This window comes from Chlorella variabilis (assembly GCF_000147415.1).
Source record: "Chlorella variabilis unplaced genomic scaffold CHLNCscaffold_20, whole genome shotgun sequence".
In the NCBI taxonomy this organism is placed as follows: domain Eukaryota; kingdom Viridiplantae; phylum Chlorophyta; class Trebouxiophyceae; order Chlorellales; family Chlorellaceae; genus Chlorella; species Chlorella variabilis.
This window is the reverse complement of record NW_005435068.1, coordinates 402935-418568: the sequence shown is the minus strand read 5'-3', so window position 1 is coordinate 418568 and position 15634 is coordinate 402935. Positions and strand designations below refer to the sequence as shown.

At 70.6% G+C, this 15634-nt stretch overlaps 5 protein-coding genes across 5 annotated transcripts in view; 3 read left to right on the top strand and 2 right to left on the bottom strand.

Annotated features, from left to right (window-relative positions):
• CHLNCDRAFT_54183 (hypothetical protein) overlaps window positions 1-2528 on the top strand; it is a gene marked incomplete at both ends in the record, with an annotated part of 9374 nt that extends 6846 nt beyond the window's left edge. The window contains 8 exons of the mRNA XM_005844909.1: window positions 129-359; window positions 594-856; window positions 1115-1224; window positions 1380-1509; window positions 1592-1742; window positions 1896-1971; window positions 2153-2216; window positions 2338-2528. Of these exons, the coding sequence (XP_005844971.1) occupies window positions 129-359; window positions 594-856; window positions 1115-1224; window positions 1380-1509; window positions 1592-1742; window positions 1896-1971; window positions 2153-2216; window positions 2338-2528 (1216 nt within the window). The remainder of the gene's footprint in view (window positions 1-128; window positions 360-593; window positions 857-1114; window positions 1225-1379; window positions 1510-1591; window positions 1743-1895; window positions 1972-2152; window positions 2217-2337) is intronic.
• Window positions 2529-2870: 342 nt separating this feature from the next.
• Window positions 2871-4452, top strand: CHLNCDRAFT_138360 (hypothetical protein; the record flags this gene model as incomplete). The annotated part of the gene is made up of 6 exons (XM_005844908.1): window positions 2871-2894; window positions 3241-3279; window positions 3463-3536; window positions 3656-3720; window positions 4059-4221; window positions 4386-4452. The coding sequence occupies 6 exons, from the start codon at window positions 2871-2873 to the stop codon at window positions 4450-4452; spliced, it is 432 nt and encodes a 143-aa protein (XP_005844970.1).
• Window positions 4453-5349: 897 nt separating this feature from the next.
• On the bottom strand, window positions 5350-8508 carry CHLNCDRAFT_138359 (hypothetical protein; the record flags this gene model as incomplete). The annotated part of the gene is made up of 9 exons (XM_005844797.1): window positions 5350-5464; window positions 5635-5726; window positions 5957-6075; window positions 6271-6351; window positions 6609-6705; window positions 6965-7123; window positions 7418-7495; window positions 7741-7888; window positions 8282-8508. The coding sequence occupies 9 exons, from the start codon at window positions 8506-8508 to the stop codon at window positions 5350-5352; spliced, it is 1116 nt and encodes a 371-aa protein (XP_005844859.1).
• Window positions 8509-8986: 478 nt separating this feature from the next.
• On the top strand, window positions 8987-13348 carry CHLNCDRAFT_58740 (hypothetical protein; the record flags this gene model as incomplete). Its single annotated transcript, XM_005844907.1, has 10 exons — window positions 8987-9839; window positions 10045-10142; window positions 10352-10435; window positions 10629-10712; window positions 10842-10945; window positions 11134-11270; window positions 11436-11506; window positions 11684-11806; window positions 12040-12570; window positions 12698-13348. The coding sequence occupies 10 exons, from the start codon at window positions 8987-8989 to the stop codon at window positions 13346-13348; spliced, it is 2736 nt and encodes a 911-aa protein (XP_005844969.1).
• Window positions 13349-14630: 1282 nt separating this feature from the next.
• On the bottom strand, window positions 14631-15415 carry CHLNCDRAFT_138356 (hypothetical protein; the record flags this gene model as incomplete). Its single annotated transcript, XM_005844796.1, has 3 exons — window positions 14631-14739; window positions 14873-15090; window positions 15284-15415. 3 exons carry the CDS (start codon window positions 15413-15415, stop codon window positions 14631-14633), a joined length of 459 nt encoding a protein of 152 aa, XP_005844858.1.
• Window positions 15416-15634: the final 219 nt, after the last annotated feature.

Here is a 15634-nt window from a genome sequence, read left to right as displayed (position 1 = left end):
ACGGGCCTGTGCTCTGCTTTGTTTGCTCCTGCGCGGCGGCAGCACTGCTGAATGCCTGTTTTACCCAGTTGGCTAGCTTACACTGCCCATGGCCCCCTATGCTGCCCCGTCCCGCACCCGTCCCGCAGATGGACGCTGGCAGACGCAGACGCGGCCGGCGCCGGCGCGGCCGCCGGCGCCGCCGCCGCCAGTGCCGCTGCCGCCGCCCCTGCCGATGCGGGCGTGTTTGAGGTGCTGCCTGCACAGGACTGGTTCGCCCTGACTGCCTACTATGGACCAGGCAGCGAGGGTGGCGGCGGCAAGAAGCGGCGGCGGCAGGCGCAGCGGTACGGCGAGCAGCTGGAGGCGCTGCTGGAGCGGTACGTATTCCTGTACCGCCCGAGGCAGCTCGTACCGCTTGGGCAGCCCGCGCCTGTGCCTGGGGTTGGTCCTGGCCGCTGTGCTGGCCTGTGTGGTGGTGGCTTGGAGCCGCCAGTTGGCCCGCCGCCAGCCGCCCGCCTGGGCTGATGCAGGAAGAAGGCGGCTGCCCTGCCAGCCCCCTGCTGCCGGTCGTGCCGACACGATGAACCCCTCTGACTGCCTTCCTGGCGCAGAGGCATAGAGGCCACCTTCTTAGTCGAGGGCGGCACTCCACCAGGCGGCGGCGGCCCCGGGGGCCAGCCCGCGGCGCCGCCAGCAGAGGCCGGCGGCGGCGGCGGCCAGCCCAGGCGCGGCCGCGCGGCGGCGGCGGCGGCTTCGGCGGCGGCGGCGGGCGACGAGGCGGGCAGCGACGGGGAGGCGTTTGCCGGGGAGCGGGTGATGGTGATCGGCGATGAGAACAATCCCTACAAGTGCAACCGCCAGCACAACACGCGGGGTGCGCCCCTCCCCTCCAGTGCAGAAATGCGCCTGCCCGCCTGCCTGAACATGGGCCTCCTTCTTTGCCGGCTGCTTGCCTGCTGCCCCGCCGCCGCAGCTGCTTGCCTGCTGCTGCTGCCATGCGCCCCGCTGGCCGATCCGGCTCCCTCGGTCCCAGCTGGCCAGCCCACACTGCCTGCCTGCGTGGTCCCTGCCTGCTCCCTCCTGCAAGCCCCAGCTGACCAGCCAGCCCTTCCTGGCCGCGCTCCCCCTGCAGGCGCCGCGGGCAGCGCCTGCTTTGTGACCGACCCGCCGCTGTGCCAGCAGGCGGTGGCGGAGCGGCAGGCGCGCCTGCGGGCTGCGCTCCTCAGCTATGCCAATGAAGAGGTGGGGCAGGCCTGTGGGTGGGGTGGTGCATGGTGTGGCTAGGGGGCGAGGCGATGCGAGCCTGCGGCAGAGGCAGAATGGGCAAGTGGCGCAGGGAGCAGCTGCAGCAGTGGAGCAGGGTCCTCGACACCCCCCAGCCCTGCGCTGCACTGCAGGTGGCTGTTGAGCTGGTGGCGAGCGCCGAGGAGGCGGTGGCGGCGGGAGAGGCGGCGGCCGGCGCAGGCGAGCACGGCAGCGCGAGGGCCTTGTGCATGTCGGGGCGAGGCACGCAGCTCCCTGCGAGCCGTGCTCCCGCTGCCGGGCCGCAGCGCGAGCTGCAGCCACCGACCCTCCCTTGTGCCGCCGCTGCCGCTGCCCCCCCCCGCAGAGCGCAAGAGCAAGCGTGCGCGCAAGGGGCGTGCCTGCGTGTCTGTCAGCTCTGGAGACACGCTGCAGCAGCTGCGGTACCACGTGCTGCAGAGCCTGGATGTGCACCCCAGGAACGCGCAGCTCTTTGTCAGGTGCTGCCTGGGGGCAGGGTGGGTGTGCGCCTGTTGATGGTGGTGCGGGAAGGGTGTGGCGGTCGGCCACAGGGGGGCAGGCATGCGTGCTATGCGGGCCCCCCCCGCTGGTGTGTGGCGTTGCGAGCCGGACATGCAACCTTGGTTGTGAGGGCGGCGCGTGGCGTGCAGGGGCGCACCGCTGACGCAGGGCGACAGCGCCACGCTGGCGGAGTGCGAGATCTACCCGCAGGACGAAATCAAAGTGGTGGGCTGGGGCTGGGTGCCGTGCCGGGGGTGTGTGCCGGCTCAATCTGTGCTGGGTAACAGACACGGCCAGCTGGCGGCAGGCTGGACCGTGCCGGCAGCGGCAGCGCGGGGCTGCGCTGCTGCCTCCGCCCCATCAGCCGGTGCTCAGCTGGCAGCCTTGTGTGCTGGGTGGGCTGCAGGTGGACAGCGGCGAGCACGACGCCTCAGACCTGGCCTCCCTCTTCCCCGCGTATGCCGGCAAGGGTGAGCAGGGCAGCGACGGGCTGCGCATCGGCGGCGGGCCCGCCTGCGCCTCCCGGTGGATGCGGGCGTGCCTCGCGAGTCACAGTGGCCTGCCTCCTCCCCGCCGCCCTCCCTGTTGCAGCGCGGCGGCCGCGCGAGGCGGAGCGCGGCTTTACCGGCACCGCCCTCACTGGACTGACGCCCGTGGCGGCGGCGGCGGCGGCCGAGGACGCGCGTGCTGATGTGGGCGAGGGCGGGCCCATCGACATGGATGCCGAGCTGGCGGCAGCGGCGGCCGCCGAGGAGGCACAGGACGGGGCGACGGCCGATTGAGTGGCTGGCCCTGCTTGTTCCCCCAGATTTTATCAATAAAGGTCTGGTTGAAAGTAATGCTGCCCAAGAAAGGGAGTGCGCCGCGGTTGCCGCCAGCCCTTGCGCCGCCAGTTGCATTTCCATCCGCTCCACGCCAGCCGCTAGCCAGCTTTTGAAATGCTCGATTCGTGTGACTGGGCGGTAGGTGCTGCCTGAGCAGGTTGAAGCTGTTAAAGGGGGGCGGCAACGGAGTGTTGCGTTCCCCACGCCGCAACTGCAGGCGCTTGCACCGCGGCTTCAAACCTTTGGAGGCACTTTAGAGGCCACCAGCATCGTTTGAGCCGTGCGCCAGGCCGCCCCAGCATGGACGGCGTGCCATCGCCGGGCGTTGGTGGCTGGGGAGGGCTGGCAGCTCGGCTCTAGGCGCTGGTCCGTCGAGTTGTGAGCCCGCTTGCGCATTTGCCCACTGTAGTACGCCGGGCAATACAGGGTGCCTGGGACTAAGCCGGCACAACCATAAACCACGGCCTGCCCACGCGCTCCCCTAGTCCCTCGCCTCCCCACAACAGCTGCGATGATGGACCCGCTTCTTGGTCGACGCATAGAGGCGAGCTTGCTGCTGGTTCTCCAGAACGAGCCGGGCCAGCCCAGCCTCCCGCGTGCCCGCGGCGCCGGTCCACTGGGGCCCTGCAGCCCCTCAATAACGCCATCCTGCCCTCCAAACGCCCTGCAGGTGCTGTGGAAAGTCGTAGACGATGATTCGCAGCAAACGGTGACCAAGGCAAGCCATCTGCGCCGCTGCGGGCCCCAAACTGTTGGTGGAGGGCCCGTGCCTGGGGTGGAAGGGCATTGGCGCAGCGGGGAGGCGCCTGCAGGCCGCTGGCTTTCAAAGAAGGGTGCCCCCATGACTGTTGGTCAGGCAGCTGAAGCGCCACTCCCCCGCGCCTGCCCGCAGTGGTGGGGAGCCCTGATCATCAACCGCAACTTCACGCAGACAGACAGCTTCGGGCGGCCCGTGTATATCCTCAAGTGAGCCGGCTGTTGGTGCCTGCCGTCCGGGCCGCGTTTGGCCTCGTGCAGGCCCCGCCGCCCCCCACACTCCCCTGGCTTTCAAACTTACGGCTTGTGGGCCGCCTCCCGCGCCGCAGGTACGACGCCTGGCCCGAGATGGGCTTTGGCGAGGACATGTCGCAGGTGTCTTTTGTGAGCCAAAGTGAGCGCCTGCAGCGCCCCCCCTGGCCCGCTCGCCCCCTAGCATGCCTCTGGCAGCGGTTGCGGCACAATGTCCCCCCGAACAGCACGCAATGCCCCTGCTGGCGGCAGCCCTGCCCAGCCGTCCCTGCCTGCTTGCCTCTGCCCGGCGGCGGCAGCCTTCGCCTGCTGGCGCCGCTGGACCTGCCGCGACGGCAGCTGCTGACGCAGCCGGTAGCAACAGCAGCCGACAGACTTCACAGCAGTGGAGCGCTAGCAGCAGGCTGAGGAGCAGGCAGGCGGTATCCCAGTTTGCGCGTCGTGCCAACGGCGCCCCCGCCCCTCCCCCGATGCCTGCAGACGTGCTGCTGGATCTGGGGTCTGGCACGGAGCTGGACTGGCGGGTGCCACAGGTGGTGATGCCCATGGCGCCCGCGGCACCCATGGCAGCGGCCCCCATGGCGGCGCCGCCGCAGCAGGCCGCCCCCGCGATGGCGCACGCGCCGCCCCCCGCGCCCCAGTAGTGCGGCCCCGGCGCCAGCCAGCCACCCGCCCCACCCCCGTAACGGCTCATTGGCGCTTTCACCCCACCTCTTGCCACCGCCGCGGCTGCCTTGCCTTCCTGGAGCAGCTGCGCCGCGCGTGGTGCAGCCCTCACTTCCCTCGCCCTTTCCCCCAACACTTAAGCGGCTGGCGCGACCGCCGTGGTCGCGGCGGCGCCACGGTGGAGCCCCAGCAGCAGCAGCAGCAATGACCGCAGGGCCGCGCATGTGGGGAAGCCAGGAGACATGCCGGCGCGGCGTGTGGCACGTGGGCGGCACTCTCAGCACACCCGCCCCTCGCTTGCCGCGCCGCGCCGGCGCCCCTCTCCTTGCACAGCTCTGTTTGTGACCAATTGTTTTTACTGCTTGACTATTCGTCTCCGTGCCGTGTTTTGTAGTGTCCCAACCAAGTCGCCCAGTGTGTGTGCGCCCCGTCCCACCCTCTCACGCCTGCGCTAACCCTCCCCTTTGCCCCGCTTATCCCTTATCCCCCATGACAGCACAAGCGGCAGTGGTCACCACTCTGTACCCACGGGCAGCAGCGCTGTAACAACCCAACTCGCGGTGCTGTCGCACGGCCCACCAGCAGCGTGGCGGACCCTGTCTTGCTGTGCAGCAGTGCGGCTGTGTGCTATTGTTGGTTGCAGCGGCCGGCACCTATGTGGTACTGGCCGGTGAGGTGAGTCCCAGGGTGGGGCAGGGAGGGGAAGCGATTGCAGCAAGGAGGGGGGGGGGGGGCATGCAGCAGAAGGGAGGAGCGAGTGAGGAGCAGAAACAAGCGGGGAGGGGCGGCGGGGCGTGCGCCGGGGTTGCGGTGGAAACAGCGTGATTGCGGTCTGCCTAAGGAAACTGGGGTCGGCGCGGGCGGGTGCAGCGAGAAGCATGCGGGGAGTCAGTCACCCACGCGTGCTGGGAGTGCACCAGCAGCGTAAATGAGTGCATCGCGCGGCGCATCGCTGCATGAGCAGGCGCCCAACCTGGGTCAAGTCCTAGCTACCTGTGCTGTCAACAGTCGGCTAAATGGCAGCTGTGCTGCCAGGCACACCAAGGCGCGAGCCTGCAAACGGCTGCTGCCTGAGCGCGGCGGGCTGCATCCCGTGCGGCACGCCTCATCGCTTGCGCGGCCGCTTCTTGGCCGGCTTGCTGGGCTTCTTGGCCACGCCCCGCGCTGCTGCCGCCACGCCGTTTGCTATCAGTGGCGGCGGCTGGTACGGCTGCTCCGCGCTGCAGCGGCGGCAGGGCCGGGGAGCACCAGGCAAGCTCTTCAGTCAGGCCGAGGCGCAAGCAGCAATGCCCAGCACCAGCAAACAGAGCAGATCACAGCACCCTCTGCGGCATCCTGCACTGGCGGGCACGCCAGAGCCGGGGCGGCCCTAGCCGGCACGCGCCCTCACCTGAACGGCAGGTAGTAGAGGCGCTGCTTGAGGTCTGCGTGCCGCAGCATAATGCTCTTCCAGGGCGCTGGGGGCGGCACCTCCTTGACCATCTGCAGGTGTGTGTGTGTGTGTGTGTGCACGTGTGTGTGCCGAAGAGGCAGGTGGGGGTGGGGGCCGCAAGGGGGCGTGGGGTATCCCCAACCAGCTATCCCCTACAGGTGCAAGGGTGGGCCACGCAGCGCATGCAGCGCGCGCAGCGTGCCACCTGGCCGCCACCCTTCTGGTCCAATCCCCGCCACACCCTGCCTACACACACCCCCACCCACACCCCCACACCCACCTGCACCGTGTTGTCCATGTGCAGCAGGTCGTGGTGCGTCACGCCGTACCGCTGCAGCTCCTCAGTGGTGGTGAAGGAGAAGCCGAGGCGCTGCCAGGTGGCCTTGGTGCGAGCGTCGTCTGCGCGCGGGTCGGGGCAGGCAGCAGAGGTGTGTGTGGGGGCGGGGTGGTGTTGCGCAGCAGCAGGGGGCAAGCCCACCCTGCTCCGCTGCTAAGCTGCGGAGGCGAGGCTCGGCAGGGCAGGGCCAAGCCTGGCGGGGGTGCTGCTGCGAGGTGCAGGCTGGGGCTGCAACGAGGAGGGCTGTAGCCGCGCACCTGTGCTGCACAGCAGGATGCGCGGGATGCGCAGCGCCCGGCAGATGTCCTCTATCGCCTCCAGCAGCGCCCGGCCGTGGCCTGCAGGCGGCGCAGGGGCCGTACGGCACGCTGAACGCCGGCCTCGCCTCCCCGCTTCTCCCGGGCGCCCCCGCGCGCTGCACCTCCTGCCCGGCACGCCACACCTGGCGCGAACCCCGCCCATGCTCCACCTCCCGCTTGGCGCTGTCAGGCAGGACACGCAGGCCCCGCTCCCCTGCCCATGCTCCCATGCTCCGCCTCCTCCCATGCTCCACCCCTGCCAGCAGGCCCCCCCTGCCCCCGCCGGCTGCGCGCACCCTTGTTGCGCCTCGACTCCTGCGTGGCGTAGAAGGGCACCTCCAGCCAGCTGGGCCCCATGCGGATGGTGGCCGCGCAGATGGGCTTGTTGTGAGCCTGCAAGCGGGCAGGCAGGGCCAGGTGGGCAGGGTCGGGTGGGCAGGCAGGATCAGGTGGCGGGGCAGGGTCAGATGGCGGGCAACCAGGCAGGCAGGGCCAGGAGGGGCGAGGAGCGGCCCGGCACGGCACGCTGCCGCCACGCAAGCTGCGGCAGAGGATCGACAGCAGGGCTGGCGGCGCAGGGAGCGGCGCAGGCACAGGCACAGCCGCCTCCCGACTGCCAGCCAGCCCACCAGCCAGCCAGCCGGCAGCTCACCGCCAGGATGGGCACCGGCGGCTTGGCCGCCCCTATCATCGCGTGCTGCAGCGGCCGCTCGTGCGCAAAGTCGGCGGCGGGGCAGTCGGGCGGCGGCGGCGGCGGCCACTGCGGCCGGAACCGCGGCAGCAGCACCACCACCCTAAACCCTCCAAAGTCCTGCGGGCGGGGCAGGGCAGGTGGGTGGGTGGGCGGCGGCGCAGGTTTGAGTCAGCACCTGAACCGCTGCTGCACGGAAGTGGGCCCCCGGGTGGCAGGCAGAACTCCTTGACATGGGATGGCACCCGCGGTCCGTGGCTGGATGCCCGACCCACGCACACACACACAAGCACTGCCCAGCACATGCACGCACACAAGCACAGCCACACAAGCACAGCCAGCACACGCCCACACACACCCCAGCCCCCTCCCACCAGCACACACACACACACACCAGCCCCACCCCCCACCCACCAGCTCATCCGGGTCCTCCGCCTCGCTGGCGGTCACCGTCCAGTCGAGGTACTCGTGGATGGTGGCGGCGCGCGGCACCTGCGGGCCGGGGGGGGGTGGATACGGGGCAGGGGGGTGGGGGCGTGGATACACGGGGCAGGGAGCACGAATGGGGGTGCGTGTGGCGGAGACGTCGGCCGCTGCTGGCGACGCCCACACCCCGCGGCGGCCCGCCCATCGCCTGCACATGCAGCGTGCGCAGCCCGCTGCGCAGGCTCCCCCCCACTCCTCCTGGGCCCAGCGGGTGTTTGGGAAAACAGGGGCGCGGCGAGGCGGCGCCGCACCTCGGCCTTCTTGGTGCCTGGCCGCGGCGGCGGCGCCTGCCCCGTCTCGAAGGCTTTGAAGAGGAAGGGAATGTCGGAGCGGGCGCGCTGCCGGCCCTCAGCCGCGTTGGGCTCGCTATAGTTTTTTATCTGCAGCACTACGTTGGGCCTGCAGCAGGAGAGACGCACGGCAGGCAGGCGGGAGGGCAGCGCAGGGGTTGGCGGGCACGGGGCGTGGCGGGCAGGAGCGGGGCGAAGGGCAAGGGGCGCCGATCGATCGGACACCGTGGCTGCAGGCGCTGGGCAGACGACACGCCCGCGGCAGCAGCATGTGGGAGCGACAGCGAAAGAGGGGCGGGCTAGTGGTGGCCAGGTGGCAACCGCAAGGGGCGGGCGGTGCGGCGCGGGGTCGGGCGAGCGGCACCGTCCGCTCGCTGCCCGTTTACTGTGCGGCAGCGCTGCCGGCCAGCCTGCCTGCCCTCTGGCCACGTCTGTCAGGGCTGGGCGATGCCCTGCCCGAGCTGGCAGGCAGCGAAGCTGCCGCGGGAGCGGCGCCGCTCACCTGCCGGGAATCTCAAACATGTGGTCCACCGGTAGGCCTGACAGGGGCTCCCTGGCTTGCCGCAACACCCTGCGACGCGCCTCCCGCTCCTCCCGCTCCTTTTGCCTATCCGAGCTGTGCCACTCGGAGGCCTGGAGGAGTGGGTGGGCGCCCATCGCCACCGCTGCCGGCTCCAGCTTCATGAGCTGGCTGTTGGCCCCGTAGAGGGCCGGCATCCCCGCCGCCATGGGTGGCTGGGGTCTGCGGGGGGGTGGCTAAGACGGGGAGCGGCGGGGCGACATCGATCGCAGCAGGGGAGCAAATGGAGGCGCCGATGCGGCTTCTGCTGGGCTCCTCGGAAGCCGTGCGGGCTGCTCGGGCTCGCCGCTCCGAAACAGGAGGTCCATAGCCGCCTCGTGCTGTGGCTAGCCGGTCGGCTCAGCACAGGCAAGTTCTTGCTGTTGGCGGACCCAGACGCCCAACCCGCATTCCCTTCCCCACATGCACTGAAGCTACAGTCGAATTGCGGGTCTCAGCTCCTGTTTGCCCACCCATCCCCTCGCCGCACCAACCCACCTTGTCTGCGAGCCAGACCTCGGTACAGGCCTTTCCACGCGCCGTGCATCTGCATAGGACCCCATCAGCATCGCCAGCTAGCGCGGCAGGCCGCAGGGGAGGTGACGGCCGCGACAGCGGCGGCAGCGGCGGCGGCAGCAGCACCGCAGCATGTGGCGGCCGGCCGGCAGCGCGCTGCCGCAGCTGCTGCTGCAGCAGCTGGAGAGAGCGGCGGGGTGGGCAGCCAGCCGTGCCGTGTCAGCTGCCCCGCAGGCTTCCCACCTGTCAACCGTCCCCTCAGCCGAGACGCTGTGGCAGCAGACGCTGCGGGCAGCAGCGGCGGCCGTGGGTGGAGGCGGCGCCAGCGGCGGAGCCGGCCAGGCGGCGCTGCAGGCTGCCCATCCGTCGCCGCTGCAGCTGTCGCAGCCGCCGCAGCAGCAGCAGCGGCAGGCGGCAGACGGCTGGGCCCTCGCGCCGCCGCTGCTGGCGCCAGAGGTGGCTGAGCTCATGCCAGCAGGCAGCCGGCCACCAAGCGACAGCTCCTTGGCTCAGGCGGCCGCCGCTGGGGATCCCCTGGCGCAGCTGATGCTTTCGGCAGCCGAGCCCGCCCGCGGCAAGCAGCGGCGCAGGCGCAAGGCGGGAGAGCGGCAGGCGGAGGCGGGGCCGGATGCGGCGGCGGCCTGGGCGGGCCTGGAGCCAGCAGACGACTCGGCCAGCAGCAGCGGCAGCGATGGCAGCAGTAAGCGTGGCGAGGACGGCGGGCCCAAGCACAGCACCAGGGCAGCGCGGCGGTCCAGGCGCAAGCGGGGGCAGCAGGAGCAGCAGGCGCCGGCGCCGGGGGCGGCGGAGAGCGCCAGCGAAGACGAGAGCAGCGACGAGGCTGCCGCCGCCGCCGACGTGGCCAGCAGGGCGGGCGCTCGCCGGCTGCCGCCACCAGCGGTGCTGCAGGATGATGCGCACCCCATCAGGGATGGCGACATCTCCCGTCCCGCCTGGCTGGTCCTGTCCCGTCTGCGCGCCGCGGGTGAGCCACGTGGGCCGGGCCGGGTGCAGCTGCCGGGAAGCTGGGCCGGGGCCAATGCGGCTGGCGACCGTGCTGTCCCGCTCGCTCGTCCCCGCAGCCCTGCCCCCTCATCCTATCCTCCCCAAGGCAGCCGCCCCAGGCTGCCCTCCCTCCCTCGCCTGCCTCTTTCCACCCCCACCCCCGCTGTGAGCCCCCGCTGGTGCAGGGCACGAGGCGTATGTGGTTGGCGGTACCATCCGGGACCTGCTGCTGGGCGGCACCCCCAAGGATTACGACCTGCTCACCACCGCAGAGCTGCACCAGGTACTTGCCAGGACACCATAGGTCTCCTAGAGGGACCGTAGGGATAGGGACGGAAGGGAGTGTTTTGTTGTTTGCCTGGCCTGCCGGTCGGGCCTGTGTGGGAATCGCGTGCCAGGCGCGCTGCTTGCGCAGGCAGCGCTCGTTTTCGCCTGCTGCTGGCGCCAGCAGAGCGACGGGAGCGCTCGGCCGCCGCCCGCACCCCTCCGCAGATCAAGCGCCTGTTTGGGCGGTGCAACATCGTGGGGCGCTCCTTCCCCGTGTGCCAGGTGCACGCCGAGGGCACCATGATCGAGGTGGGTACCGCACAACGGTACCGCAGATCGCGCTGAAGCAGTTGCCGCGCTGTGGATGGTACTGCCTGCGCACTCGCCACGCCACCGCCACCTTGCGGTGTGCAGCCCCGCGCTGTGGCGCTGCTGCCATGCGTGGGAGGCAGTCGCGGCAACCTCCCCTGCGCGGCTGCCGGCACCTCCTGCGCCCCCGCAGGTCAGCAGCTTCACCACCAACGCCGACCTGCGCCTCATCCCCGCCGACGCATCCACCCACATGATTGGCAGGCAGAAGCCAAAGGTCGGGCAGCGTGTGTGCTGGCCGGAGGGAGGTGCCTGGTGCTCCCCTGTCACTTCTCACACCCAACAGAAACCCCTGCTTGCGTGTGAACCCCTCCGACCCCTCCCCCTGCACCCCTGCTGCGCGCAGCGGGTGGCGCGGCAGGAGGCCGGCGCGACGTGGGCGGCCGCACGTGCCGACAATGCCGCCCGCCGCGACTTCACCGTGAATGGCCTGCTATATGATCCGTTCAGGTGAGCCTCGCGTGTTATCTGCTGGCTGTGGCACAGGCGCAGGAGCGCGGCTGCGTGGCGGATGCAGGCATGGCGTGCCGGCTGGTGCTCCCGGGGCTGTATTGAGTGCTGCTGCTGCGGCAGCGGCAGCCATGCCTGCCCGCTGCCCGAGGCGCTGACTCCTCCAACTGCTGCTCCTGCCGCTGCAGCCGCCTGCTGTTTGACTCGGTGGGCGGTGTGGCGGACTGCCAGGCCCGCCGCCTGCGCACCATCTGCCCACCGCAGCAATCCTTTGCGGCAGACCCCGCCCGCATCTTGCGGGGGGTGCGCCTGGCGGCGCGTGCAGGTACCGCTGCTGCCGCTCCTGCTGCTCATGGGCGCCGTTGCTGCTGCGCGTTGCATCCTGCCCGCTGCGCTGGCTGGCCGCGGTTGGCCCCGTGGCGGCTGCTTGCGGTGGCGGCTGCTTGCGGCGTTGATGTGCTGGTGGTGTGATGCCGCCGCCTGGGCGCAGGGCTGGAGCTGGAGCCTGAGACGGCGGCGGAGATGGAGGAGGCGGCGGCGACCATCGGCCTGCTGCCGCAGGTGCCCTGTGCCTCGAATGAGCGCCGACGACTGGTCTGCTCGAAGCGGCTGTCGGCGCCGCCTGGCCCGGCGCCTCGCCGCCACTTGCCTGTCGACTCGCCCTGCCACCTCACGCCACGTGCCGCCGCCTGCCTCCCTCTGCCTGCCTGCCTGCCTGCCTGCCTGCCTGGCCTGCAGGGGCGGCTACAAATGGAGCTGGGCTCGCTGTTGGGATACGGCGCCTCGGAGCGGTCGCTGGCGCTGATGTGGCGCCTGGGCCTGCTGGACATGCTGCTGCCGCAGCATGCCCTCTACCTCAAGGTGGGTGGGTGGGCGGTTAGGGGGGCGGGTAGTGGACGTGTGGGTAGTGGGTGCGTGGGTGGGGGTGGGCACCTGGCGGGCCGGCTGTGTGGGCGTTGAAGGCAAGGAGGCCATCGGTGTGGCTGGCGGGAGCGAGTAAGAGCTGCTGGTGCGGCTTGCAGCACGGGCCAACAGTGGATGCACCGCTGACCTGCGCCGCGCTGCCTCCTGCCCCTGCCCGGGCCTGCCTGCAGCGCCACCGCGTGCCGCGCGCGCCACGCGCCCCCTCCTCCAAGCGCCGCCACAAGCGCGACCTGCTGTTTGAGCTGGCTGGCGAGCTGGACAGGCATGTGCACCCGCAGAAGCCTGTGGACCCGTCGGTGTGGGTGGCGCTGCTGGCGGCGCCGCTGGTGGCCGAGGAGTGCGCCCGCCTGGGCCAGCAGCAGCGGCGGCGGCAGCGCCAGAAGCAGCGGCGGGTGGAGGAGGCGGAGGCGCGGCGGCAGCAGGCGCTGCGGCAGGAGGAGGAGGCGGCAGCGCTGGATGGGGAGGGCAGCAGCGAGGCCGACGGCGGCGGGGGCGGCATCGCCGGCGGCAGCAGCGGCTACGACAGCGGCAGCAGCAGCGGCAGCTTCGAGGAGGAGGGCCAGGGCAAAGGGGAGGGCGAGGGCGAGGCGCCGCACCGGCGCCAGCTGCAGGGCTGGCTGGGCCAGGAGCATGCGGCGCGGCAGCAGTACATAGAGCAGTACAGCCAGGTGGTGGCTGAGGTGCTGGAGAGCATGCAGCAGGTGCGGAGTGGAGAGAGAGGCCCAGCTGGCGCCGCTCCGCTTGCCAGCCTCCTATGCTTGAACCGGGAGGGTTCACGTGCCAACCCGCCCACAGCTTTCCCACTTGCGCCGCCGCTCGGTGCCGCAGGCCCTCGATGTGGCCACCATGGAGACGCTGGGCCACCAGGCCAAGAAGCACAGCGACCAGCTGCTGTCTGGCGGCGGCGCCGGGACTGGCGGCAGCAAGGCGGCGAGCCGGCGGCGGCGACAGCGCGGCGCCGAGGCGCAGGGCGGCGTGCTGCTGCCCTGCGTGCTGTCCAAGGCGGCGCTGGATCGGGCGGCGGCCCTGCTGCTGCTGGAAGCCGACCTGCGAGGCCACCCAGAGCTGCTCCTGCTGCTGGGCAAGGGCAGCACGCCGGCCGCGGCGCAGCCTGCGCCAGCAGCAGCCGTGGCGGCGCTGCCGGCGCTGGGGCAGGAGCGAGAGGAGGATGGGGAGCGGCAGCAGCAGGAGCAGCAGGCGGCGGCGGGGCGGCACAACGAGCAGCACCAGCTGTGGCACCGGCTGGAGCGGGCGCTGGCGGTGGTGGAGCTAGGGCAGGCCCAGGCGGCCGACGCCGCGGCGGCCACGGCTGCGGCGGACGCGCAGCGCGCGGGGGCGGAGGCGCAGCTGCGTCGGCGGCGCCAGGGCCGCAGGCTGAGCCCCGAGGAGCGGCTGGTGCTGGGCATCCTCAGCGACCCGCGCTTCGACTACGGCGCCCGCACCGCCCTGCTGCGCGGCGGCGCGGCCGCCGACCCCTGACCCGTGGCCAGTTGCTGCTGCTTGGCATCTCTTTCACTGGATGTGACCTGACAACGGCAGGGCGAATGCAGATCGAGGCCTGGGGTGTGTGTGTCACCAACGGCCGGATGTGCGCTTGTACAGATGGTTTGGTCGTGCAGCCCAGCCGCTGAAAGCTGTCTGTCGGTGTCTGAACCCGAGATCGTGACTGCTTTTAGCAAGTAACTGGGTTATGGGTGTGAAGTGATTGCGAAATGTGCCGGAATGAAATGTTCCTATGAACAGCGGTGTTGGGCGCGCTATGGCCGCCCCAACTCCAACTCACCAGGGCCCTTGTGCAGTGCCATTCGATCACACTCCTTCAGTCATCCTTGTGCAACAGTCCTGCAGCCATGCCGGAGCAGCCCGAAATGCAGCCGCTGCTTGGGCGCAGCGCCAGCGGCGGCAAAGCCCCTTCTAAGCTTGGCATCGTGGAGGCTGTGGCGCTAATGTGTGTGTGTTGCACTCGCTAAGTAGCTAAGTTGCAGCAGGTGGCCTCACACACTTGTCTCAACCTCCCTGCAGAGCCCTCCTGCTCGTCGGGTTCTGGCACGGAGTGCACGCGCTAGAGGTGACCACACCCGGGGCTGCGACCTATGTCGACATAGGCCGCCGCCGCCCCCACCCGTCCCCACCACGCACTGCACTTCACCCCCACTGCTGGCCTGCCTCCCCGCTCCGCAGATTGCCATCCACACCCACCCCATCCTCATAGGTGCCTTCCCGCTGTTTGGCGCGAGCTCGCTGCTGCTGCTGCTGCCGCCCATCCTCTACCTGTGCTTTCGAAGCGAGTTTGGGCAGCTGCACCCCGCCTGGCCGCCGCACTACCTCTTCCTCGTCCGCCGCCTGCTGCGCGCGCTGTCGGGCAACAAGCAGCTCAAGGTGGGGTGCTGGGGAAGGGGCGAGGGGGCGGGGCGGCAGGCAGACCTGTGCTGGCTGGTGCAGGCTGCGCCGCCGCCATGCACTCAACACGTTGATGCTGCTGGCATGCAGGTCACGGCTAAGGAGCTTTGACCACAATGCGCCCCGCCGACCTGCTTCCTGCTGTTGTCTCCAAACTGTAAGAACTGTTCACACACATGCTGTGTGCAGCCGTTGTCAAATACAGCTACAGAAGCCATCACCCCTCTCAAAGCTTCACGCGGGCCAAAGCTGTCGACACACAAGAGCACACACCGTAGCAACACGCATGCGGAAAGCGAGCACAAACACATGTCCAAGAAAGCATGTGGGGGGCCAGGCGGCAGTGGGCTACAGCTAGAGCTCAGTACCGGCGGTCGTAGTCCCGGTCGTAGCCCCTGTCGTCACGGCGGTAGTCGTCCCGCCTGTAATCGTCGCGGTAGCCGCCGCCGCCGCCGCCGCCGCGGTCGTACCTGCGGCATGCCCAAGCAGCAAGCAATCAGACGTGACGTTTGTCGTGCAAGAAGATACAGGCCGTGCCTCTGCAATGCACTGCCTCCTTCATTGCCGTTGTTGTTCGCAAAGCTAATTCAGCCAGTGAAGCACCTGTCGTAGCCGCCACCGCCACCTCCGTAGCCGCCGCCGCCACCATAGCCGCCGCCGCCGTACCCGCCACCGCCATAGCCACCACCGTAGCCACCGCGAGGAGGGCCGCCGTAGCCGCCGCCGCCGCCGTAGCCGCCGCCGCCGCCGTAGCCGCCGCCGCCGCCAGGGCCTCCCCGGCCAAAGCGATCTTCCTCCAGCACTTTCTTGATGATGCCCATCTGCACGCGACCAGGCAGGCGGCAGCGGAGGCGGCCGTGGAGGAGCAATAAGACAGGCAGCGACGGCAGCGACCACCGTGTGAGCTGACGAAACACCTGGCCTCCGCTGAACTGCGAGCTACATGCCCCCCAGCAGCCCCATTTCCAGCCGCAGAGCGCACACGCATGCGCCGCCGCCCCCCCCCCCGCTCACCATGAAGCCCTGCCTGTTGCGCACGTGGTCGTCCAGGGAGCGCGAGTAGCGCACCACCGCCTCCTCGGCCAGGTGGGCGGGCATGTCGGCCAGCGCGCGCACCATGCGCTGGTCCACCTCCTCCCGGGTCATCTTGCGCTGCGGGGCAGGCAGGTGTGGGGCGGGCGGGTGGAGGCGGGGCACCGGGGGCAACAAACACAATGTGGGCACGCCGCCAGACGCCAGACGCAAGAGCAGAAGCAGGCAGGGAGAAGGGCGGCAGGCGGGAGGCGGGGCAGGAGGCAGGGCAGCCCGGCTCCTGCTGCGCCCCTGCCTCCCGCGCGCCCCTGCCTCCTTCCCCTTTCGAACATC